The 24,838-nt window shown below is 42.5% G+C and overlaps 2 protein-coding genes across 2 annotated transcripts in view; one reads left to right on the top strand and one right to left on the bottom strand.

The window, feature by feature from the left end:
• MED12L (mediator complex subunit 12L) overlaps positions 1-24,838 on the bottom strand; it is a 317,972-nt gene that overhangs the window by 108,491 nt on the left and 184,643 nt on the right.
• GPR87 (G protein-coupled receptor 87) lies at positions 1,803-23,525 on the top strand. The gene is made up of 3 exons (XM_028504187.2): positions 1,803-2,239; positions 18,115-18,246; positions 22,405-23,525. Exons 2-3 carry the CDS (start codon positions 18,213-18,215, stop codon positions 23,445-23,447), a joined length of 1,077 nt encoding a protein of 358 aa, XP_028359988.1. The 5' UTR covers positions 1,803-2,239; positions 18,115-18,212; the 3' UTR covers positions 23,448-23,525.

Raw genomic sequence — 24,838 nt, 5'->3', positions numbered from 1 at the left:
AGTACCTGAGTCATTTACAGGTCACAGTGACAAGTGGCAAAAATTTAATCCAAGAAGGACAAATATTTCAAACTGAGGTCTGCATGCCACAACCTTCCCTGCCAAGATGCAGTGAGCTGGCTTCAAATGCTAAAGGCATAGTCTGTAGGAAAGAGGTAAACGGCATGAAGCACAGTGAAACTGAAATAAAGGGCTGTTTGTAACTCTGGCAAGGTCTTAGAAGTTTGAGCCATTATCAAGCTAGCTAACTTTTGCTCAGAGATTTTCCTTAGGTTTAGCTAGTAAAAAGAATGAAATGAAAATCTGAAATGAAACAGTCAAATACTGCAGTTGACTGTTTTTGTTTAGGAAAAGGGAAGGGAAGAAACATAATTCTGATATCCAACTACTGGTATTTAAACTAAGCACATGTTTTTCTGTACAAACAAGGAAAGAAAATCAACTACATAGTACATATACTGGCACATTATTTCCATAAGGCATAAATAAACACTAAGTAAACCTATTGTTGATTTACTACCTTCAAAAACATTTCCATCTTGATTATTATTTTCATTTATCATCATCTGTGGGAATAACAGGTTTTGATTCCATTTCATGATATTAGACTTTTTAAATTTTTATTTACTTGTTGGAATGTTGCATTCAAGAAAATCTTGGAATCATTAGAAGACTTTTATCTGAACATTCTAAAACTAACTATAAATAAGATAAAGGGATCTGATTATATAAATGTATCACTGTGGAAAGATTAAAAAAAAAATAAAACAACTATCTGGTGTTTAAGAATGAAATTCAAGTGCTTCCGGGTTGCGGGCCTTTAGGAGGCACGTCCACCTTATTCCCTCACTTCCCCCCCCCCCCATGTGACGAGGCTGTGTGTGGAGGAAACAGAGCCACAGCAGTGAGAAGAGCAGCACCAGGCTGGGCTCCAGAGCATCGTAGGGAAAGACAACCTCCTGCTACCCACTGATAGGCCAGCCTCAGAGCACTGTGGTGCTGAGGAAGAGGACAGTGAGGAGGACATGCAGGACATGGGCAAGATGGACTATAGTGAGTTACCTGATGATGGAGAGGTCAAGGAGGGGGGCATGGAAGGTAACGAATAGGAGCAGAACCAGTGGATGATACAGCCAGACAGGACAGGGTGGCCTCAGGGAGAGTCCAGGCCAACCTGATGTACCTGTAACCCCTGCAGAACCACCTCATCACCCCAGTACCTGAAAGCTCACCTTCAGGCACCTCCTTAGCTGCTACCAGGACCTGGTCTCCTTGGCCCCTCCCAGGCCATCAGTCTGCCCTTGAATCCCCAGGGCCTGAGGCCACCCCACCTTTCTGGCCAGTAGCTCACCCCGTGGTTGCCAGGTGTAGTCTCTTTCTAACTCTCTTTAATGAAAACAGGACGGATTCCACCACCACTCCCAGCCCTTGCCCAAAGAATGAAATTCAAAAGGTTCATTGAACTTTCCCCTAAATAAATTTCATTTAAAATATTTAAGTATATTTGTGTATTCATAAAAATAGATCTATAGATATCATCATATTCTTGCATAAGACTACAGGTTTCCAAAGTTATCAATTACTAATATAAAAACACATTGTAATTCTAGTTTTTAAATAATATGTAAAATAAAACCTTTAAAGGATTTGTCTTTCATAAAATATATTGATTCCTTTCAGCCACAATTTAATTAGCAAGCAGGCTGTAAATGTATAAATATTTTCTCATTAGCAATAGAAAGACCCCCTCCCTCTCCCCCACCAAAAAAAAGAAAAGAAGAACTAAACCTGAGCCTGACTGACTGGGGCCCAACCTGAGCCTTCATCTCCTCCTCCTCCTCAAAGAGTCCTCTGGCCTTCTGAGTTCCAGCCCTCTGTGTTCCCTGCAGGTGACTCACTGTCTGACTCCTGCAGGTTCAGGAAATACTCTTCCACAGCCTACAAATATCACCTAGTCTTAGATGTGAGTCACTGACATTAGCAAGAGAGCGAGTTGCTCCAGTCGTTCCCGAGCAGGAGACTCCGCAAGGGTGCCCCAAAGGACTATCTCCAGGCGGGCAGGGAAGCACCCACCTTCTCTGGCAGGGGAGAAAAATGCTGATTTTTCATGGTTTACCAGAAAATCCACATCACTGCCAACCTTAGCTTCAAGGCTTATTCTTAATTAGAGTTGAGAAGCCTGTTTCAACTTGAAGACGCGAGTATCAAGTGAATGGACAGCCAGCTACCGCAATGAAAGGTAAATAAAAATCTTTTTTAATTGTCTTAAAAGCCGTGGTTGATAGGACACAGCACTGATTAAGATTAATTGCACTTCTGCTGAAATCTGAGGTCTGAAGAAAAGGTAGGAGCTAGAACACTAACTGAATGAGATATGGAAGTCTTCTTTGGAAGGCACCACTTTTCGATACAGGGGCCAATGTTTGCTTGCAGCATCAGCATTTCCAAGTCACACAGGCCAAAAATGTAAAGTATGTACTTGCCCTCGAATGTGGAAATGATATATTGGAAATCATTTGAATTAAGTGATTTTTTAATCACACTACTTTATTAGATGAATCAATTCCAAAGTACCTTGTAATTGTTTTCTGAGATCCAAAATTTAAGTTTGTTTCATAATCTTTTATTCACACTTTATTTTTAGAAAAGAGGCCAGAAAGAAAGCAGTGATTTTCTATCCCAATTGCCTTGTTTTGATAAAAGAACCTCAATTCTTCCTTGTACCACAAAGAATAGGGCAATCCTCAGTCTAAATCCTTAAGAGATCATGTTAAAACATGTCAGAGGAGGCACTGAGAAAACTGCCCAGCTACTGACAAACAGCTCAGGAACAGCTTAGTTCTGCTTTGCATTTAAATTGTTAGGGAAGTTTGTGCTTCACTGAGGAAAACAAGCAGCAAGCACCCGGATTTGATCTTCTAAGTTATAAAGAGGACTTTAAAAGATTGGTGAGCCTAACGTAAAATGACTTGTTGACTTATTCAGTTTGGTTAAGTATATTCAGTTAAGATTTGTCTACTACAGAATTTTAAATCATATTCTCAAGTTGAATCTACTTTCACATGAGGCACGTTAACATTGTTAACAACAATGTTCTTCCTAATCAAAGACTCCGATTTGCTAGCAAAATGAAGAGCAAAAAGTTTGTTTCTGTATCATCATATATATGGCAGAGGCTGGGGAAAGAGCCAGACACTGTTGATATTTTATTTCATTATTATTTCTGCTAGTTTGAGGTTAATAGTCTCTCCTCCTTGAAGTCAGGGATCAAGTAGTTGTGTTCTCTTAGTACTACAGAAAAACCCTATGGCAAGACTATTGTTTCCAACACCTACTGGAAAAGAAATTCAGGTATGTGTGGGCTGAGAATAAGGGGCTGCAGGAGGCGCAGGTAGATGGCTGAATTCCTTATTTAAGAATGGCACCTAGAGGGGAAAGTAAATAGTCAGAAAACTAACTATTTCATGAAGAGAAGGAGGAGATGCTTTCCCAGTCACAGAGGATACGCTGAGCGGGCTCGCCTCTCAGGGACTTGGGTGGGAGAAGGAAGGCTGAATGAGAGTGGGTGTTTGTATTCAGGTCAATGGTGTCTGTGCCCTTAGGTGTCTGCCTGCTTTTCTTCCTTGATATCTAAGGGTTTCACTTCACTTCCTTTAAGAACAAAAAATCTTCCCTGCTGTACTATGAGAAAATGCCATGGAAATTTATTTAAGATAGGAGAGACAAGAATGGCCATTTTTTCCTTCTTGTATGCCTCTGAACTAAGAAAAGCTAGGAAAACCCATGAAACTCTCTCCAAGCCCAAGAAAGGGAGTGGCGGTGATGACAGGAGAGAAGTGAGGTCGACGCTGGGAGAAATCACCTGGGAGTATCCCACAGCCTCCACAGCAGACACCACACACAGGCAGTAGTGTGGTATAGGGCAAAAGGACCAGGGTCGGTGTGCTGGCTGTGCCAAAAGTTATCAGTGTGACAGGGCAAGGCTCTTACTTCCCCAAGAGCTCACTGCCTTCCCTCACAGTATGATGAAAGGCTTAGATCACATGGTCACTTGAGGCCCTCAAATGATATCCTGAGGTGGTAGGGATGGTTAACAAGAAACCAAGGCTTGAACCAAACACGCGAATGCTGGCAGGGACACTGGACAAAGCCAAAGATGATGAGGAGAGCTGGTCCTAAACACTTTTGTCACCAGCCAGCTACATGATGTGAATCAAATCTCAACCTCCTTAGGTTTCAGATTCTTCCATTGCAAGATGGAGATAAATACGGTATGCTCCTACTTCCTCAGGTGGGAAGTTTTACATTACTACCAATACAGGGGCCAACTGCACTTCTCACAGCTGCAAACATCTAAAGCAGGGAGGGAGAGCAGAGGCAACCATGACCACGTGGTTAAAAACTAAGTGAGATGAGTCACATGAAAGACACCATGTGAACAAAAAACAAGACTCAAGCCTGCTTCAGGCCAACGGTTAAAGCCAGGTTCCTATCTGACCTGGCAAGGATTGCTAAACTTTCTACCTCCTCACACAGCAAATATGGGCAGAACAGAACATCTGTTCTCCATCTTATGCCTAATTAGCATATTTACTCTTTCATTACCATTCTTATTAACTATACATAAAAAATTTATACTAAAATGCATTTGAAGAACAGCATGGATTAAGTTTCACTTGGTATAAGATATCTCATTAAGGTATTCATATCAGTGAGTCCACAATTCCTCTTATAAGGCAATTTCTAATTCTAATGTCTGTCATTTTCAAAGGAAAAGGTAACTACTTAAATGACTTTTTCTGATGTATTAGAGTTCATACAACACAAACTGTCCTTCTCCTTAACACTAAAGCAACAATCATTAACACACATGGATAGTTTAATACATGCCCAAGACTACTGAATATTTTAACATACATTACTTGTTTTAAAAAACCTTCACATACGTAAGGTGTATACTGCTGATACCCCTGTTTTCCACTGAGCAAACGAAGACGTAAGTGGTACATAAGCATGAAGGAGAGCTCTGACTTTGAACCCTGCCTGCCTGCAGTCAGCCATGCCCTTTCTTAGTCACTGCTTTTTAAAGCTTTGAGCCAACTCACTCTTTGCTAGTAGTGACCTCTTTTGGGCAGTTTAATGGGTAAAATTATACAGATTTGTGATTTATTTACTGTGCTACTATACTACTTGACAAATGCTGGTCTTGGGTGCGTTATGGCTAGTGGTCAAGTTGGAGCTACTTTACTGTCTAGTTTTCCCAAGGGAGAAGTCAGATCCTAATTAGCATATGACCCCCGGTTTGTGTGGATGCAGAGGAGGACAGCACTCAGGCCGACCTGTGTCCAATCCAGGCTCTGCCCCTCCACAGGTGTGTTCACCTGGGCATGCTCTAGCAACAGAGAGCTCATGTCTGTTGAAGGAACCTCTGTATGCCTCGGTTTCTTCACTTAAAAGAGAGGGTGTACCAATTCTTACTACCACTCAATAGTGAAAACTTAATACTCAGTTTTTACCACATGCCAAGCTCCAATAAAAGGTCTATAAGGATTGAGTTAATATGGCGGTGACACCTCATTCAATCCTCAAGTAGATCCTATAATGCAGAGAAGAAGACACTGAGGTATAGAGGGGTGAGGTAGTCTGCCCAAGTAACGGGCAGATGTGCAATCTGAATCCAAAGTCCTTTTAGTAAATTAAAATATACCCGAATAATTTAGAACAGTCCTAGGCAAACAATGACATTAGCCGGCATCTGTTGAACCCTTACTCCAATTAATACTGCTGCTGTTGTGCCTAATGAGACAGAAACACGGACTTGTCAGCTGTCAGCAGAAAGTCTGCCCCTGGCCTGAACAAGCTCTCAGGCTCCAGATTTTACTGGCTCTCAGCCACCTGAGCAACCCTCCAGAGGATACAGAATAGAAAGCAACTCTTTTCCTTTCAAGTCCTTGACACAAAGGGGTATCCTTTGCTAAATTTCATCAAGATTCTGGTTGCGCTCTGGCTGGTATAGCTCAGTGGATTGAGCACGGGCCGCGAACCAGGAATCGCAGGTTCGATTCCCAGTCAGGGCACATGCCTAGGTTGCAGGCCATGACCCCCAGCAACCGCACATTGATGTTTCTTTCTCTCTCTCTCTCTCCCCCCCCAAATAAATAAAATCTTAAAAAAAAAGAAACAATATTTACTTAAAAAAAAAAAAGATCCTGGTTGCTTCCATGGCAGAAGCCAGTATTAACAGAAGGCAGCAGAAACAAAATTCTAAGGTCCCTACACTGTAAAGGCTTCTAATCTACTTGAAGAAAGAAAAATGGTAGCAGAAGACTATGTGGGATGTTGGTATACATTAGAGCTCTCAGTGGGGGGACTGCCAGGCTAAGAGCTGGGAGAAGAGACCCCAGGAAACAATGCCTGGGCGCATGCTGCCTCTGGACTGCAGGCGTTCGTTCTGGGGCCTGCCGCACGCCGAGGGGCGGATGACCTTCCCATCCAAATTCACTCCCCCTTGGCCCCGCGACACTCAGATGATACGGAAAATAAATTATCAGTGGGCTTCTGAATACAATTTAGATAAACTGGCTAAAAGACGAACTGGAAAAGCTGCAAAATTAATTGTTTACTGGATGTATGTACACACAAGACAGTCCTGCACATGATGGTCAGGTACACACGGCTACTCAGGGCTCTCGGAAACATACAATCCTCAAATAATCACAGGTACAATTGTTTTTTGGCTGTTTCAACCCAGCATTTTAATGACCTGAACAACGAAAACTTTAAATAAGATAAAGGTTTGTTTCAAAACTGTCTATGTAGTACCTATATTATACATAGCAAAATTAGTGAATAAAAGAATAGTGGATGTCATCAAAAAGTAAACTACAATATCATTGTATTGGCATATTATGATCACTGTTGAACAAATAAAACCATAACATATGTTAAACATCAATATTCCCTTTACCCTAAAACATTCACTTTAATTTCATGTTGCAAACAAAATATATATGCCATATATATACAATGAAAAAGTATCTACAGCCACCAGTACAATACCTCAAGTACCATCTTTATTTTTCACTCTAAGGCCCAGAAATAATGACTATTAAATATGTACCTGATCCTTACAAAGGCATATTGGCATGCATGCAGTATGCACACCACTGATAATCAGATCATGGATTATATGAAATTGCAAGTCAGACAGACACTAAATAACTAGCCAATGCAGCAATCAATTTGAGCGCTAAAAGTCGAAGGCACCTGATCAGTAAGTGCCACAGTACACTAACATTTGCTCTGATGACCTCCTCATTCGTTCTTCACTCTGGAGGATGAAGTCTGGACTTCATCTGGAAGATGAAGACACTCCCAGCAACGTGGTAATTTTGCAACCAGGGTGGCAAAGCCTACCACCTCTATCCTTAACTTTCTTCCCCACCACAGCCCCATCAGGAGACGGTGCATTCCCCATGCGGCCTCCCGCACCTCTCCCATGAATTGCAACCAATCAGTTTTCACCAGACAAGCATTCTCTCCAACACAGACACATGGCTATTTATTTAGACCCTGCCTAGCTCCATTCCCCCCCAAAATAAGTTTTAAGGTAGTTTACAGAGTGGCTGAATATGAAGTAAGTTCAAATGCATTTTAAGTAAGAAAAAAATGAAGCCTGGGAAAAACTATTAAAAGCTAGGTCAGAGGTTAGTTCAACAAATGCAGTTTAATTCCTCTCTATCTAATGTAAACCAAATACATCAATCCCTATCTATTTGATTAATCTTCCTTCTGCAAGCATTCCAATAAGAAAACAAGCAGGGACCATGGTTTAGTTTTGGTATTAGTAACAGGCCTAAAGGAACATTAACCTCAATATGTAGACTTCAAAGAACTTTCTCCAGAAAGCTGAAGTTGTACTGAATGCCAAAAGGGTAGGCCTACTGAACAGGACTGAGTGCCTGGAGCATTCAGTTCAACTCAGTTCAAGCAAAGCCATTCATGGAGGCAGATGTGACGGGGTCCACATATGTGGCACACTTTAAACATTTTCACCGTACTGGTCTTTCTTCGTAATTACTCTAAGAAAATCTCTCTGCCGTCTTTCTTCCAGTAGACCTGATTCTAATTATGAAAATTTCCCAAGTGCTACACATACTAGGTTAAACTGTACAAAAGTGCCATTTTGGCCTATAAAAATGTTTTCATTAAGTTTCAACCTAACACATTAGCACCAAGGAAGAAAAAAATTTCAGAGCTTTTGAAGGAGTGCTCATCCCAAATTAAATGCGATGCCATGAAGTTCTAAAATGCTCTAAATTATTTCAAATCTTGTCTTACAAGCTTATCATTTCAGGGAGAAAAAAATGCCAAGTTAGGGAAACTGGTCAAAGTGAGGGAAAGGCTTAGAGCAGGCACCCGGTAACGGGGCTCCAGGCCACACAGGGTGTAGGCTGAAAGCCAAGGGAGAGACCCAGGGCAGCCCCACAGTGAAAATTAGAGGTAGAAAACTGTAACCCACAGACAAGCTCTATTTGCTCGCCCAGTGCTTTAACAAAGTTAAAGCAGTATTTAAAATTGGTTCAATTTTATATAAAAATCCATTCTCTTGTAAGTCTGGTGGAAGTATACCCACACACCTCTGTGGCAAAAACCCACAGCCTGAAGGGGAGCAACACTCCCCAGTTCTGGGCAGACCCCAGCCCTCCTGATTTCCCGACACTTCAGCTTGTAGCTGTATTTTGTTAGATGCTGGTACTGTTGACTATTTCCTCTTGTACCTAGCTGACTTTCTTGACTGACATTATAGCTAAGGAGCTATATTTGAATGTCCAGCTCCCAGCTTTAGTTCTCTCACTTCACAGTGAGCTGTCCAGAAATATCAAAGGACCAGTGCTTGGTCTTCGGCCATGTCTACACATGATCAACTGACGATTCCTGTTCTCTCAGCCCTTCCAGGGCTCTACTCCTGCACTTCAGAAAGCAAAGAGGATATTCAGGGGGAAAAAAGAAAACTGGTAATACCTACCAAGATCAGCCATGTTCCAGGAGAGCCAAACACTGAGCCAAACGTTATCTAAGTTCTGACTTTGTGTGCAGATACCCCGCCGGACTCGGGTGACAGGAGGGGGCAGGCATTCTCAGGCATCAGGCAAAGAGGGAAACTGCAGTGCAAGAGCTGGAGGTGTGGGCAACCAGGCAATCACAGGGGCTGAGGAGCACTGACATGATACATGGGGAAACCATGCGAGGCTTTGAAAGGGGAGGCAGATACGTTAGACTCAAAAGTCGTGTACGGAGCTTGCCTAGTGGACTAGGCGGAGATGGGACTTCCAGGACAAAAGGGCCAGGTGAACAGGAAAGGCCTGGTGTGGGGGTAGGGAGCTGGAAAGTAGGCAGGTAGGCTGAAGGTCAGACCATGAGGGTACCTGTGGAGGGACTTGAGTTGTGACAGTAAGAATTGCCAGTACTTAAAAAAAAATGTTACACATGGGTGTGCATACACACACATATTATTATATGAAGTGAATTAACGCCAGATCCTTTTCCTACATACATAAGGGGTAGGGTACTTATTTCTTTTTATGAAAAGAGAAAATGAGGAATAGTGAGGGTTTGATGTTGACGAAAACTGTGAATTATTCACTAGGGAAATTATAAATTATCAATGAAGGTAAGATGAACTGAAGGAAGACTGTCTCTTAGGCACCAGTCTTACTTCATTATTTTAAAGCATTACAGTTTGGTTTAACTGTGATTCATAAAATCAGAGGAGACAACCTGACATCAGTTATATTGGGAGAGGTGTTGGAAATAACTGCCCCTCCCCACAGCCCAGACAACCATCAGAAGGACCTTATCTGAACGGTGAAGGTGACCACCGCCATCACCGTGAAGAACAGTTACTACTCCCAAAGATAATGCTGAAACCATGGGGTGACCCTTACAAAACAAGAAAGAATATATTTTTCTCTTTCTTAAAAAAAAAAAAAAAAAGCTGTGAAAAGTATTCTTGCTTTCTGGGAAATGGCAATCAAGCAACTAAAAACTTGATACGGGGTTCTGAATGCTCAGCAATGTGTTTAAGGAACCAGGAGTCACTTAGAATACAGATCTGGTTTAGGACACGTTCACCTAAAGCCACTATTCTGGCTGCTGGGACTTTTGCCCTTCCCCTCTCTGACCAGCCTTCTCAGAATCTAGCTATGTACAAATCAGACAGCCTAAACAGAATGTAAAAATACACATTTCAATTCAGCAAACTGTAAAATTTGACTGTAAGTAATAAGACTTTTATTATTAAGTGGAAAAGAAGAATAAATGCCATAAATTACACCTTTATATGATTGTGGTACTTATAATACACACTTCATATATTATCTCAACATATTCTCACAGCCCCTTTGGGAGCCAGACCATAATTTTCCTCATTTCATAGATGAGCAAGCTCAAGCTCTGAGAGGTAAAATGCTTTGCCCAGGGTCACAGACTCCAAGACTGAGTCAAAAACCTCACCTACTGAACTGAGGTCTACCATACTGGCCAGACTACTTGTGAGGTTCCACTAAACAAGCCAAGCAGCTCCGCAGAGAGGCAGCCCACTCTGCCGCCACAACACTGGAGCTCATCTCCTGCCTTAGCCTCTCACTGACTGCATGCTGTGCAAGCTGCCGGACCTCACCGAGGTTCCTGTGGCAAGGGAATAACCAGGTCTGGGCTTGTGGCTACAAAGAAGCATTAGATACAACCTCGCCCTCAGGGAATGTGCCACCTGGTTTGTATCACCTGAGATATATTTTTCTCCCAGAGAGGGAGAAAGTTAAATCCAAAGGTGAACCAAAATAGGCCATTTTGTAGGCTAAAGATATCAAGCATTACTTTGAAACGAGAACTTTAGGGTAGTACCTGAAAAACCTGAATGAAGGGCTGTATGCTTTGCATCCAGCATCTCCAGGACAGTGACTCCAAACACACATGAATGAAGTGCCCTATGAATACAGTGACCTAATTCTGTTACAAAAATAAGTAAATTGTACCGAGTGAGGTAACTTGTTTCTTTCCCAAGGCCTTCAGCAGAGCTATATCTTAGCAGCAGGGCCAGAACACACACACACACACACACACACACACACACACACAGTCTCTCTATCTCTCTCTCACTCATTTACATCGAGAAAGATTCTTAGGTTACAGGTGATTCCAAAATGCAAGAGCAGCTATGCCTTTCACCAGAAACTGCATTATTAGATGGCTTTGTGAACATTACATCTTTATCCATGAAATTCAAGGACTACCGCAGTATGATCTATCCTTAATCATATGATCTATCAGTTTAGTGTAGTTTGTCTGTAAGCCAGTAACAACAACAACAAAACCCTCACATCTGACACTCTTACAATTTCAGATATAAGCTTCTAGAGAACAAATTGTAAAGTGGAGGACAAGTAAGACAGGTAATTATACCATAAGCCTGTCATTTGAGAACCACCACCGCCACCACCTCCAAATAATCAGTACAAAAAATCGTGATCTGCTGCATTGGAAGGTGCAAGCATTTAATGGGCATTTGTCTCTGGATAATGGACTTGAAAGTCTTTTGGGGTTTTGGGGGCTTGAAATGCAATGAGATCCTGTGAAGCCAGGGAGCATAAAGGCTTTGCTATGGCCTGGTGGGCACACCTTCCTGGCTCCTCCTGCTGAAAAGGAGCTTCCCCCAAGGCAATGGGGGCTCCCCACCCACGCTGTGATGGGATCCAGGGTGCAGTAAGAGCAAGGCTGTGTGCCCAAGAGAGCAGTTCAGTGGCCCTGGATGCTACTGCCTACCCTGGTCTTCCCAGAGCCCTGTCAGGGGAACAGCAGAGCTTTGGGCATACAACACCCTGGGTTCATGCCCCTGCTGTGCACACTGGTCAACCTGTTCTGGCCTGAGCCCCAGAGCCTCAGTTCTCCAACCCTAACGGCAATATCACTGCTAGGGTTTACACTCAGGGGTCCCGGCAAAGGTCTGGCCACAGAAAAAGAAAAGGCTCCGCTATGATGATTAATTAATTCTCAGGAGTGAACTAAACAGGATCTCCTGCCACCATTTTGGGGGGAGAGGTGCTAAAAGGTACCAGGAAAATCATTTGTAAAGGATGCTAAGTGCTGGTCACTAAAGCAAGGAAACCCAAAACTGGTGATGAGGGGGAAGAGGAGGAGAGATGTAAGGAGAACATTTGATGATCCGTACAGGTGAAATGCAGTCACACGAGATTAAGTGATAAACTGAGCAAGGTTTGCAAAATCGAGTGTCTGCAGGGTCAGGCAGGCAGTGCTCAGAAGTGAGGAGCCCGCGGAGGTGAGGAGCAGGCTGGGCGGGAGCCGTGGGCCTGTCAGGGGAGGCAGCGCACGCTGCTGCGCTGTCCCTGCTCGGCGTGGGCACATCTCATTTTCAAGATAAGATTCCTATCTAAATTCTTACGTGAAGTTTCCTGATGTTTTCGACGTTGTTCAGGTCAAACAGAACAAAACTAGGTCTCCAGTTTAGAAGATCAGCAGTTCCTCCACCTGTTTAACAGGAAAGCGAACCCCACCTCTGCCCTATATTCCCCCTCTCACTTCCTGCCTTCCAAGATCAACCCCTAGAATCGCTATTTTTACTCCAGGGCAGTGGAGCCCAAAGAACTGCAGATTCAGTTTCAATCGGATCTCTTATGAATCCTGACTCTATGCATCACTCACTGCGTGCTTCAGGGCAAGTTAATTAAGGTGTCTGAACTTCACACCTTCCTGGGACCACCTGCGATGGGGGCCACAGAACACCTAGGTCAAAGGGCTGCTCTGACTGAGAATTACACAAGATATCAAGCACCAAATTCAAGGTCAAAGCTAAAGGAAACACTGAGAACACATTAATCGTTTTCCAACATCCTCATTTACAGAATCATCTTACAACCAACAACATAGCAACACAGTTGATAAAATAGTCCAAGGATGATATCAATGAGTGGCTGGAAACAAATAAAAATAAAAATCAACAAACAGAAGGTCTCTAAGCATTAACACATCTAACCTCAGGAATGGCTGTGAAACCTGGGCCTACCACAGACCTCACATTCTTGGGCGGTTTCATCAGCTCTCAGCTGGGGGAGCAGTAGGTGGCAGGACAGGATTCCCGCCCATGAATGAGGGCCTGGAACCAAGCCCATTACTACTGCTGAAGCAATCCTCATTGCAACACCCTGCAGGCGCCGGGACATGCAGGGGACGCGCAGCTGCCCTGTAGTAAACCGCACAGGGAGTCTGAAGCTTAGGTGCCAATGGTGAAGAAAGACAGACGCAGGTAGGCTGGGCTCAGAGACAACTTCAAGGAAGGGCAGGCTATTTGAGTGGCTCCTCACAGGGTGGCTGAGGCCATGAACCACACAACAGTCTCAGGATAAACAAGGCAGTGAGAACTCGATTCAGCCCTGTGTCCACCTTATCAATCACCAAGTAAAATTCTGTTGTGTGCCTAGAATATGCAACAGGAACTTACAAAACTTAGCCTCTATCCTGTGAAACTGTGCCAGTTGCTTCATAAATGCCTTCCTTTTAACCTTACAGCCTTCTCATAAAGGAAGTATCACCATTTCCTTTTACATACGAGGAATGGAAGGTCAGAGAGTGGGAGGTGCAGAGAGGAATTGGAACCCACTACCCCACCACACTGCTGTTATGATCGCCTAGGAGTAAGAGCGAGGGTTTTCCACATTTTTCTTTTTAAAGACAAGCTAGGAAAATATCATTTTAAATGCTAGGCATTAAATGAGAAGCTTCACAAAATCTTCCATTGGTCCTGCATCTGTTTTTCTACAGCACCTGCCACCCTCGCTCTCCCCTTCCCATCACAAGCACGTTCTTTTTCAAAAGAGTTACCTGAGATTGCTCCCTTACTCCTTACCTTACCAGCATTACTCAGCCTCTGCTCCTGCCCTACCTCCCTCCCCACCACGCCACCGCCACAAACACACACAGCACAATGGCAGTGCTGGCAATGACCTCTCTTTTACTGAATCCCAGCCAATGGCACTTTACTTTTTCCTCTATCACTCGACTGCCCTGCAGGATAAAGTTAGCCACAACTTCTCATTTCTTAAACTTTTTCAGGATGCACCTAACCTTACTCTTTTGTGATAATCCTCCCAACACTCTGAGCACTGACCTTCTATCACCAATCTTTTGTTGACCTTGAATTTACATCCCCATACAGGGGCACCTTCCTAGGCTCCAGACCTGTATCTTCAATGGCCTAGTAGACATCTCCACAAAGCATTCCGAAATCAACAATCCTGTTATGTGCTCCTCCTCCCAGGGGCCCTGGCATCAGGGAGAGAAACCAACACCTACTGCCAGACCCCTGGGAGACCACAAACACTCCTCCTCCTTTTGTACCAACCTTAGTCAGCTACTAATTCCTCAACAGCCTCAAATTTGTCACATCTCCCTTCACTCAATGCCATCATCATCTCACTATCAGATTGCCGAGTCTTTTCTTTGGCCACACTCCACATTTTCAAATATGCCTTCCCCACCGGACCTTCAAGAAACTTGCTGCAACTCACGTACCACAGCTGCGACAGAACCGCCGTGACCACTGCTTCCCTCATCAGGCAGCATGGCTGTACTGGCTGGTGCCCAAGAATCTCACTCTGTGCGTAGTGATCTGTTGCTTCTGGATCCTCAACTTGACTCTAACCTCCTTCAGGGCAGAAGGGTATCCTCCTGATCTTTATAATCCCAACGCCTGGACCATAAGCAGACTCTCAGTAAATTACCTTACAAAAAAGGTCAGTTATGGTTTGGCACAGAAAGCAAGGCAGAGATTTCTAAAATAGGGAGAAAGGAGGTCATTCAAGAGCAGAAAGGGGTATGAAGAAAAGCAGGGGACTAAATGCAAGGCATTTCCTGAGAGGCAACAACAGTTTGGTATTATAGAGAGTTCCCAATCAGGTGAAGATAATCATGAATTTCATTTTGGCAAAGATTAATGAAAACAATGCAAGCAGCAAACACTAACACTTATAAAGCACTTAAATTATAAATGTATATTCTATTTTAACCTCATAGTGATGCTGTAGAGTAGATATTATTGTTGTCCTCATGATTCAAAAATATTAATTATGGAACAAGCAGATTTCTCCAAAGTTTACTGCTAACTTTTATAATCAGAACCCAACACCTTCTGGCTTCCATACTCCATGATGTTCAACAGTACAAAATTAACTCCTTATATTTGATTAGTAATTGAAACTCAAGAATTTCCCTGCCACATAATAACTCAGGATACAGAGCAAAAGAAAGGCAGGACTACATGGGTTATTTAGAAAGAAGAATCTAGCAGCAAGAAGCAGGAGAGATTTGAAAGGAATGAAGCGAGACGCAGAATCACCTGAGAGGTCAGTACAGTGGCCCACACATGGGGGCGGGGGGCAGCTCTCACTCTGGAAGACGACTGAGGGAGTAGCAAGGCAGGACAGAGCAAAGAAAAGCTATTGTAACAGAAGAAATAAAAAGATTTGGTAAGTGACTGACTAGATGAGGAACAAGAAGGAGAAAATTAATCGAGCACATACGGACGTTTTGAACTCTCAACCAAGAGGTGAAGAAAACGCTCACGAACAGGGAGGACAAACGCGGGTTCTGCTGAAGAAAGGGAAAGTGGCTGATGGTTAGGACACTGAGTTTGAGGAACACGGACTTAAGGCGCCTGCCAGTGCTCACATGGACTGAAGTTTGAGGAAAGAAGAGCGAGAACATGGAAAACGGAGAGCTGAGCACTCACGTGGATGTGAACACTCTTGAAAAAAATAGAATAAAAGAATAAGAATCTGTGGACTAAATGTGGGGAAACAGTTCATTTAAAGAAGCCAGCAAAAGAGATGCAGAAGGCAAGAAGAAATTCTCAGAAGCTAGTAGAGGAAAATAAAACAGCTCATTTCCAAAATCTGGCTATCCAATCTGATTCCAAAAAATCCAAATATCATGTCCTAATTGATTAAATCCCAACTTTTCCACATAATTTCAATAACAATAAAGAAAATGGAAACATGGATATCCCAAAAGTACAAATCGCCACCCATCGCCAGGATCTCTGGATTTTGGACCCAATTCTAAAAGAAAAAGCTCATAAGTGAGACACGTACATCACTACGCTGTACCCTCCTCTCCTACTTCAAAAGGTGGGACTCCTGCCAGATGCCCATGGCATTTCATGCCCTTCCGCAGAGGACGGGCGAGCGTTCTTATGATGTGCTTTCTCCTTAGTCTTGAGAACTCATCCATTATAACAGGGACTTGCTAGCCTGTTTCTATTCCTTTTCTTTCCTGTGTACCTTTTTTCCTTTTTGACTTTACTGAATTAAAATTTACATACCATAATATTCACTTTATGTATAGTAAATCATGAAATAAGCCAGGTGGTAAAGGACAAATACCATCTGATCTCACCTTTAAGTGGAACCTAATCAACAAAACAAGCAAGCAAGCAAAATATAACCGGAGACATTGAAATTAAGAACCAACGGGCAGTAACCAGAGGGGAGGGGAGGGAGGATGATGGGGGAGAAGGGTAAAAGGTTTTCAGGAGCAACCATAAAGGACACATGGACAAAACCAGAGGGGGTCAGCGTCAAGGGTGGGAAATGGGGATGGCTGGGGCAGGGGGAAAATGGAGACAACTGTACTTGATCAACAATAAAAAAATGTGAAAATACTCACAAACAGGTATTAAATTAAAAAATAATGAAAACAAAAAGACAAAGAAAATACAACTTCTTAGAGTTTTCTGCTTGGGTAATTAATCTGAAATAAAATTTCCTACTTTTCAAAAAACAAAACAAAAAACAAAGTGTTCTTTCCCTGCTGACTCAGCAAATGTAACTGCTTACACCAGCCAGATTGCTTTGTACTTGGAAAGGATGAGGTTACATGGGGTCCCTTTGTGGTATATGAGCCATATCAGTGGGAGGAGCACGGAAGTCTCACGTGGTTTCATTTCATGAGGAAGTGTGTGACTTCACCCATAGTAAACCCTTACATAAAGACATCTGCCTTTAGTAGTATACTTTCCCAAAACAGTTTCCAGAATTTCTTCTCTCTTGGATAAATATCAGAGGGAACCTAGAAAACAGGGAATAGACATGGTTGCTGAAGGAGATGGGGAAATAATGTTTTACAATATTCAGCATCATATGCACATAAGACCTCAGTTAAGCTTTGTAAAAATGTTGTGAGGAGTTCGAAGCTTGGAAAAGTTAAGACTTTGAGCCAAAATCACACACTAGTCATTAAAATGCTATTTGCCCAAATTCAAACTTTAACTTTGGATGGAATATAGTTATCACGAAGAAATGCAGGGACTTACAAGACAAACATTCAAGTGATATTAAATTCCTAATGAGAATCTATGTTTGAGGAAAACAGACACTCACATAAATTTGAATGCCAACAGGGATTTTCTAAAGCCTTGCAGACTCCAGGAGTCCAAGTCCAGAAAAGTCAGGTGATTTGGTGGAGGTCACACAGCTGGTTAATGTAATACCAGAACTAGAACCCCACAGATTAGAAGGCTGATTGCATCTGAGTTTATAAAACACTCTTACATACCATTGTATTAGATTTCAATAAACCAAGTCCCATCCTATATGCACTTAATTATATGAGCTGAGGTGGGGGTGTGGGGGGCAGGGAGCATGAGGAAGAGCCAGGATGGGAAGACATAAGCTAACAGGGCCTGAGTGCATTCTTGGGCCCAGCTTCTGATTACCTCACGTAATCCTTATTACAGTCCTACAGCACGATTATTAACACTATCATTTCAGAGATGAGGACAATGAGTCAGAGACGTTCAGTGACTTTCCCATGGCCACACAGTGGCGTTCAGACGGAGCACATACACAGAAATGGCCCATGTTTCATGCCAGCTGAAAGAAGACACAAAATAGACAACTCTTGTGTGGCAAATGTGTTCATGTCCGAAGAGTACACATTTTTCTGAATTGTAGTGGCACGCATGTGTGTATATTTAACTGGGAAGATCAAAATATTGTGGTTTTGGACTCCTTTGCAACTGTTTAATTTTCTTTTTTCCCTCAGAAATTAAACCTGGAATAACTGACGCTGAACCTTTGCCTCAGCTGCCCCCGAATGTTTCCTGACAGGTATTTTTGCTGACAGTCCGTCACTACTGAAGAATGGGGCTCAACCTAACACTTGCAAAGTTACCAGGTAAGCCATAGGGGAAATGCAAAGAACACTGCAATGGATTCCTAACTGTTATTTATACTACGTGGCAGTTTGGGGGTTTTATCAATGCCTGAACCAGTGAACAAAACAAACCAGCATTTAGGCTCACTTTCTTTAAGTATAAAACAGCGAACAGGCAGGATGGCACCACTGACGTCAACTTAACTTGCTATCACTCTGAAGCTTTGTTTCATCTAGAGACCATCTCTAAAAGGACAAGAAAGGTTAAATTAGTAACATTTGCAGAAGATTTTTATACTTAAGGTACATAGTACTTTGCAGAGGTAATACGTCTGAACCAAGGTTCACTAAGGGTCCCCAGGAGGCCAAAGGCAACATCTCCCTGCCCTACTGGTAACTTCAGACAGTGACCGTGCAAGGGCGGCTGTGCCATGGCAGTGGCAACCTGTAATTTGCGTGGCTTTAGTATTCCATTCCCACCTGGCAGGTAGAGCAGAGACGTGTTGTTGATACGTTCACATTTCGTGCCAGAAGTGACACACCCCAATGAGCAATAATGTAGCTTCACCAAGAGCAAAAGGACTACGATTCTTCACTACTCTTTCTATCGTTCATAATGTGACTGCTGCTCATGCGACAAGTTATAATTAGTGCCTTAAGAGAGTGAACACCTATTAAGTACTAGATACTGTGCACGAAATGTTTGCAGAGCATTTAACTTTCAGAAGGTCCAGCAAGGTAATATATATTCCATTTTACAAAGCCTTGAAGTGACTAAACCAGCATTGTCAAGTAGGACTTTCGGCAATGATGAAAATACCCTTCCTTCGCACTGATACGGGAGCCACACACGGTTGACGCTCGCTCCATCTGGCTACACACCCCATGCCTTTCTCTAGCACACACAGATACACGCAGTCCCCCTTACACGCAGCACAGACAGCCACAGCCCACATGCCAACACACACCACAACACCACTCTCACACGTGCATTGGCACAAAAATCGCAATTTACTATGAAACTAGAGTGCCTATGTCATTGTCTTTGTTGATTTAATTTAAAGGAGTTGTGAAAGGGGGAACAGGGAGAGAATAACAAAGCAGTGTTTACCCTCAATTATCATTCTGTAACAAAGTCTGCACTAATACAGGAAATCACATCCTAATAAACAAGGAGCATGTGAGAAAATAGCCTTTACACTGTAAAAAACAGCTTCCGGTTTTTCTTAACCGAATCACCACACTACCTGGCATTAGAAATGTCCCCTGACCTGGTCATGTTCACTATTGACAGTGAGGAGCAAACGCAACTGAACTGCCTGAGTGAAGAAAGCCACTCACTGTTATTGGTCACTGCTCCCGAGCGGGAACAGCGCAGACAAAGGCCTCTGAGGGTGCCCACCACCTTGGAAAAACCGGGGTGATGATACAGGAGAGAAGAAATAATGGTGGTAGAGCTGCCAGAAAGGAATTAGGAATGACATAGGCTTAGTTCTAAAAAATTAATCAGACAAAACTCTCTACATTAAAGTTTTGAGCTTTCCAGAGCAACCCATAGTGGATCTTCCTGCTGCTTAGGAATCACCTTTTCCCTCTCTACTAGCAAATTATTTCATAAAATGACCCACAACAGGCTTTAACTGATAACTTAAGCTGCACTGTAAATGTGGGATTTGTGAATGAAGTAATAACCAAGTCTAGGCCTACCCCAAGGAATTTAGAGGACCTTTATTCCAAAATGTTAATCCTACACATAAACTAAGGAAGCAACACCACCAACAAACTGAACACCAGACTCTCTCAAAGCCACAGAACAGTTCGATGCCCACTGTGGAGTGAGTCCACTCATCCTGAACAGTTACCATTTATGGGGCACAGCACACAGAAGGATCATTTTTAACATCCTGATTCAAGACTCTATATTTAATAACCATAAATGATCAGTAAATTATCCCTTAATAAGAGAGCTTGATTATATACAATTAAAACTTTGAAACACTATAATGATATACTGAACACGCACACAATCCCTAACCAACCAGTTAAGTGTGGGTCCTTCTATTCCACAGTGGATATGCTGAGTGGGTCCAGTGAGCAAACACTAAGGGCTGATATAGCCTGTGCCTAGTACGCTACATTTAGTACCATCTTATTTGCATTTACAGTGGCTCTAAAACCATTCGTCAATAACCATTTCAAGTGCAAGCATCATTTCTGATGATGTGGCTGCCCCTTTCCACCTGTGTCTCTCAGTTGGACCACTTGTCCTGGTCAAAATTTACTTCTCTCCACCTTCCTTAGGGTTCTATTCTGGGTTAAATGAAAGTGACTGCTAATAGTTAATTGGGGAAATTAATTCAAGCATATAGGTTATCCCAGGTAAAACTGCACATCTTAAGAAGCTTCTAATGACATGAATGCTGATGTGGATCCTGTGGTGCAGAACCCTTCATTCTGTCAGAACAGGCCTCAAGGACCTGTTCGAGGCAACATTTGAAACTGGCAACAGGAACATAGAGGGCCGCTGAATCAGGCATTTAAACTTGTAAAGCTTACTAATGCTATGGGGATCATCATCACAGGCTAGTCCAGGTATAAATTACAAGCCTGTATAAAGATATTTAAGCCAGGAAAACCAGTTTTTAAAAACACACTTTTAGCAGGGAATAAGAGAGAACAAATTGGAAAGAGGACAAGAATACTCAGGAACAGCCTACACTTAAATTTCAGGCAGCAATTTAAGAACCTGTTTTTGGATTATAATCATCAGGCCTTCCCTGTTTCACTCCTTCAAATAAGGGAAGCAACAACTGACATACTACAGTGCCTGCCATGCAGGGAAATGAGGGCCAAATTCATGCTCTCACCTCCAAAACAAAGTCATTCCAAAATGCGACTGGCAAATATTAATTAGTACCAAGTAAAAACTCAGAAATGGCCTTCCCTGTAACCTTACATCCAAAATGTTCATTTTAAAATTGTGTTAGTTCAGGTTTTCAAAAAGAGCAGATGACACAGTGGGACCGAACAGCCAAGAGATTTCTGGGGGAAATTCCGGCAGGGGTCACAGGCTGTGCAGGTCTGCCCTGGGGTGCAGACAGAGCAGCACGGAGCAGGTGGGGTTGGGAGAAGCAGGGCGATTCAGAGCGCAAGTCACTGGAAGGTTTTGACCAGGCTGATGAGGAGTCCTCCAGCCAAAGTCATTCCCCAGAGAAGCCCCTCCGGTCTCAGGAACTGGCTTGTCTTACCATCCTTCCTGTGCGCGGTTACTGGCCCACAGCAGTGCCTGGGAAGTGTGGCTTCATCAAGAGATCCCACAGACCCCTGTCCACGGTAGTCACCACGGTAAATCTAATGCTTGTAAATCAAGTCAGTGCTTACGTGATGAAGTGGTACAGCATAGGTCTTCAGCAACATGAACAAAACACTGTAAATTACCCTCAAAAGGTAAAAGATTTAAAGATTTCATATTCCAAGTGCAATAGGTAAAATCTAGTAAAATCTTGTAAAAAAATAGGTACCAGCCTACAACTATTTTTAAAAAGTTCTTCAATTATAGCTGACATACAATATTATTTTAGACAATTAAACCAACTGTTTCCAGTCCTAAAGACGTTCCCTAAAGCTTAACTATAACTACTATGAGAAAGTCAAGAGCAAAAAAAATTCAAAATGACCCACTAATTTGACTTTTTTTCCAATTCTTGATGATTAAATAACTTAAAACTGAGAGGAAAAGATATTTCAGGGAGCATGCCAAAGACCACACTAAAAGAATAACCAGGTCCTACCCATTTTATTTTCTTATTTATGAAATTTCAACTTTCTGCCTCCAGATTTTGTTGATTCTATTTGTCATGATATCAAACACTGAATTAAAATTCAAGATGATTTTCATTGAAATATTTATTTTCATTTTCAAAAGGTTAGCATAGAGAACCAGAAATACCACATTTTAGTCAAGGGACTATATGGAGTAGGGGATTGGGGGTCAGATTTAGGGATAAGGCCACCAATTCTTTAGCCACTCAAACAGTACCAATGCACTAAACTGTTTACATCACTAAAGATATTTTGAAAGTCACCCCAAATAGCGGTGGCCCAGCCTGCCAGGGCGCCCAGGAGTCTGTGGGGCGTGCATGCGCAGCTCTGACGTGGCCTGTCCCACCTCTCCCACAGATGATGAGCTGCACGGCCAAGGGAATCCCGCTGCAAGTAACTCCAGCGGAGGACCCGGAAAGAACACCACCACTAACAATGAGTTTGACACCATCGTCCTGCCTGTGCTCTACCTCATCATATTTGTGGCAAGCATCCTGCTGAATGGTCTCGCAGTGTGGATCTTCTTCCACATTAGGAATAAAACCAGCTTCATATTTTATCTCAAAAACATCGTGGTTGCTGACCTCATAATGACACTGACTTTTCCATTTCGGATAGTCCATGACGCAGGATTTGGACCGTGGTACTTCAAGTTTATCCTCTGCAGATACACTTCTGTTTTATTTTATGGACACATGTACACTTCCATCGTGTTTCTTGGGCTGATAAGCATTGATCGCTATCTGAAGGTGGTGAAGCCATTTGGGGACTCTCGCATGTATAGCATAACCTTCACGAAGGTTTTATCTGTTTGTGTCTGGGTGATCATGGCTGTGTTGTCCTTGCCAAACATCATCCTAACAAACGTACAACCAACTACAGAAAATATTCACGACTGCATGACACTTAAAAGTCCCTTGGGAGTCAAATGGCATAATGCGGTCATTTATGTCAACAGCTGCTTGTTTGTGGCCGTGCTGGGGATCCTGATTGGGTGCTACATAGCCATATCCCGGTACATCCATAAATCCAGCAGGCAGTTCATAAGCCAGTCAAGTCGCAAGCGAAAACACAACCAGAGCATTCGGGTGGTTGTGGCTGTGTTTTTCACCTGCTTCCTACCGTATCACTTGTGCAGAATTCCTTTTACTTTTAGTGACTTGGACAGACATTTAGACGAATCCGCACACAAAATCTTGTATTACTGCAAAGAAATGACACTTTTCTTGTCTGCATGCAACGTGTGCCTGGATCCAATAATTTACTTTTTCATGTGTAGGTCATTTTCAAGAAGACTATTCAAGAAATCAAATATCAGAACAAGGAGTGAAAGCATCAGATCACTGCAAAGTGTCAGAAGATCGGAAGTCCGCATATATTACGATTATACTGATGTGTAGGAGTTAAAGGCCATGGGGTCCTCTCTCCTTTGTTGAAGTCAATATGTACAAAGTATAAATAAATGTTTCTTTTGATTATCCTCGCTTCAGCCCGTCAAAATATGCATAAACAGACAACGAACATGGTATGAAATTTGGGTATAGCTTGAAAGTCCAAAAACTATTAAGGCAGACCCAAAAGTGTGATAAACAAGAGGCAGTGTGTGGCTGAGGGGCAGGGTTCCTGGCTCAGAGCTGAAGGAGCCACAGCAGGAAGAGCTATGGCAATGCCAGTGCACAGCAGCCGTCTCCCAGGAAATGGTGCAGTTCTGAAGCCGCTTTTGGGAGAACAGAAAGTATACAGAAAACTATCTAGCCTTGAAGTTTAAGATTATGGGAAGACAATGCTGTTCTCAATACAGCTCTTTTATATAACTGAGCAGACACTGATTACCAGGCCTTCTGTCATCTGCAAATATGTAGGGCCTTTGACCATCACCCCTTGGCTATGTTTTTCAACGTCATAGCATATTTTAAAAAAACCTTGTGTAGTATAGGATAGGTGAGAAAAGATTCGATTACGTATTTTGGAGAAAGAACAGTGTGACTGGGCATTACGATAAAACACTCTGGACTCATGTACCATTATTATATATCCATTCTCCATTTAAATCCTCATGCACTGAAGGTATAGAAGAGAATATGGAAGCTTGGTTAATAATCAAATTTATGTAAACAGTTTATTAACAAACCATTTAATAGTCTGTATTTTAGAAAATTATTAGGAAAATAATCTTTCCTTTAAGCTTTATGCCACCTTTAAAAATAATATCATTCGTTTAAAAAAATAAACTTAAGTTAGCCCTGGCCAGGTGGCTCAGTTTGTTGGAGCATCATCCCATGCACCAAAAGGGTGCGGGTTCAATCCCTGGTTGGGGCATGTATGGGAGGCAACAGATTGATGCCTCTCTCTCCCCCTTCCTCTCTCTAAAATCAATAAACATATCCTTGTGTGAGGATTTAAAAAATAAAATAAAAAACAAACAAGTAAATAAAAAGATAACCTTAACTTGAAGGATAGAGTTGAATTATCAAGTCCAAAAACCTTAAGTAACCTCTTAAATCGCAAAATATTTTCTCCTCCTTTAAGGTAAACCCTTGAGCCTTCATTCTCTTCCAAAGCCTTCAGCTGCCCAAGTGTTGCCTAAGTGCCTGATTTGTTGCTACCATTGGATGGGGAGCTGAGGAAGCATGAAAAGGAGGGGGTGGTGAAGGCATGTTTGCCAACAAAAGAGGACATTAAGGTTAACAGAGACAAAACACACCCCTGTATGTGAAAGAACAATATTTTACTTAGATTCTTTTAACCTATCTGTGAAATTCTAAAACACTAAAATGAGCAAAAATGAGGG

This window comes from Phyllostomus discolor, chromosome 2 (assembly GCF_004126475.2).
Source record: "Phyllostomus discolor isolate MPI-MPIP mPhyDis1 chromosome 2, mPhyDis1.pri.v3, whole genome shotgun sequence".
Classification (NCBI taxonomy): domain Eukaryota; kingdom Metazoa; phylum Chordata; class Mammalia; order Chiroptera; family Phyllostomidae; genus Phyllostomus; species Phyllostomus discolor.
This window is presented reverse-complemented; position numbering and strand designations above follow the sequence as displayed.

Excerpts from the sequence above, each read along its gene's own strand:
- GPR87 (XM_028504187.2), top strand. The coding sequence starts at position 18,213 with ATGGGGCTCAACCTAACACTTGCAAAGTTACCAG. Across the intron at positions 18,247-22,404 it reads AACACTTGCAAAGTTACCAG|ATGATGAGCTGCACGGCCAA; the intron begins GTAAGCCATAGG and ends CCTCTCCCACAG.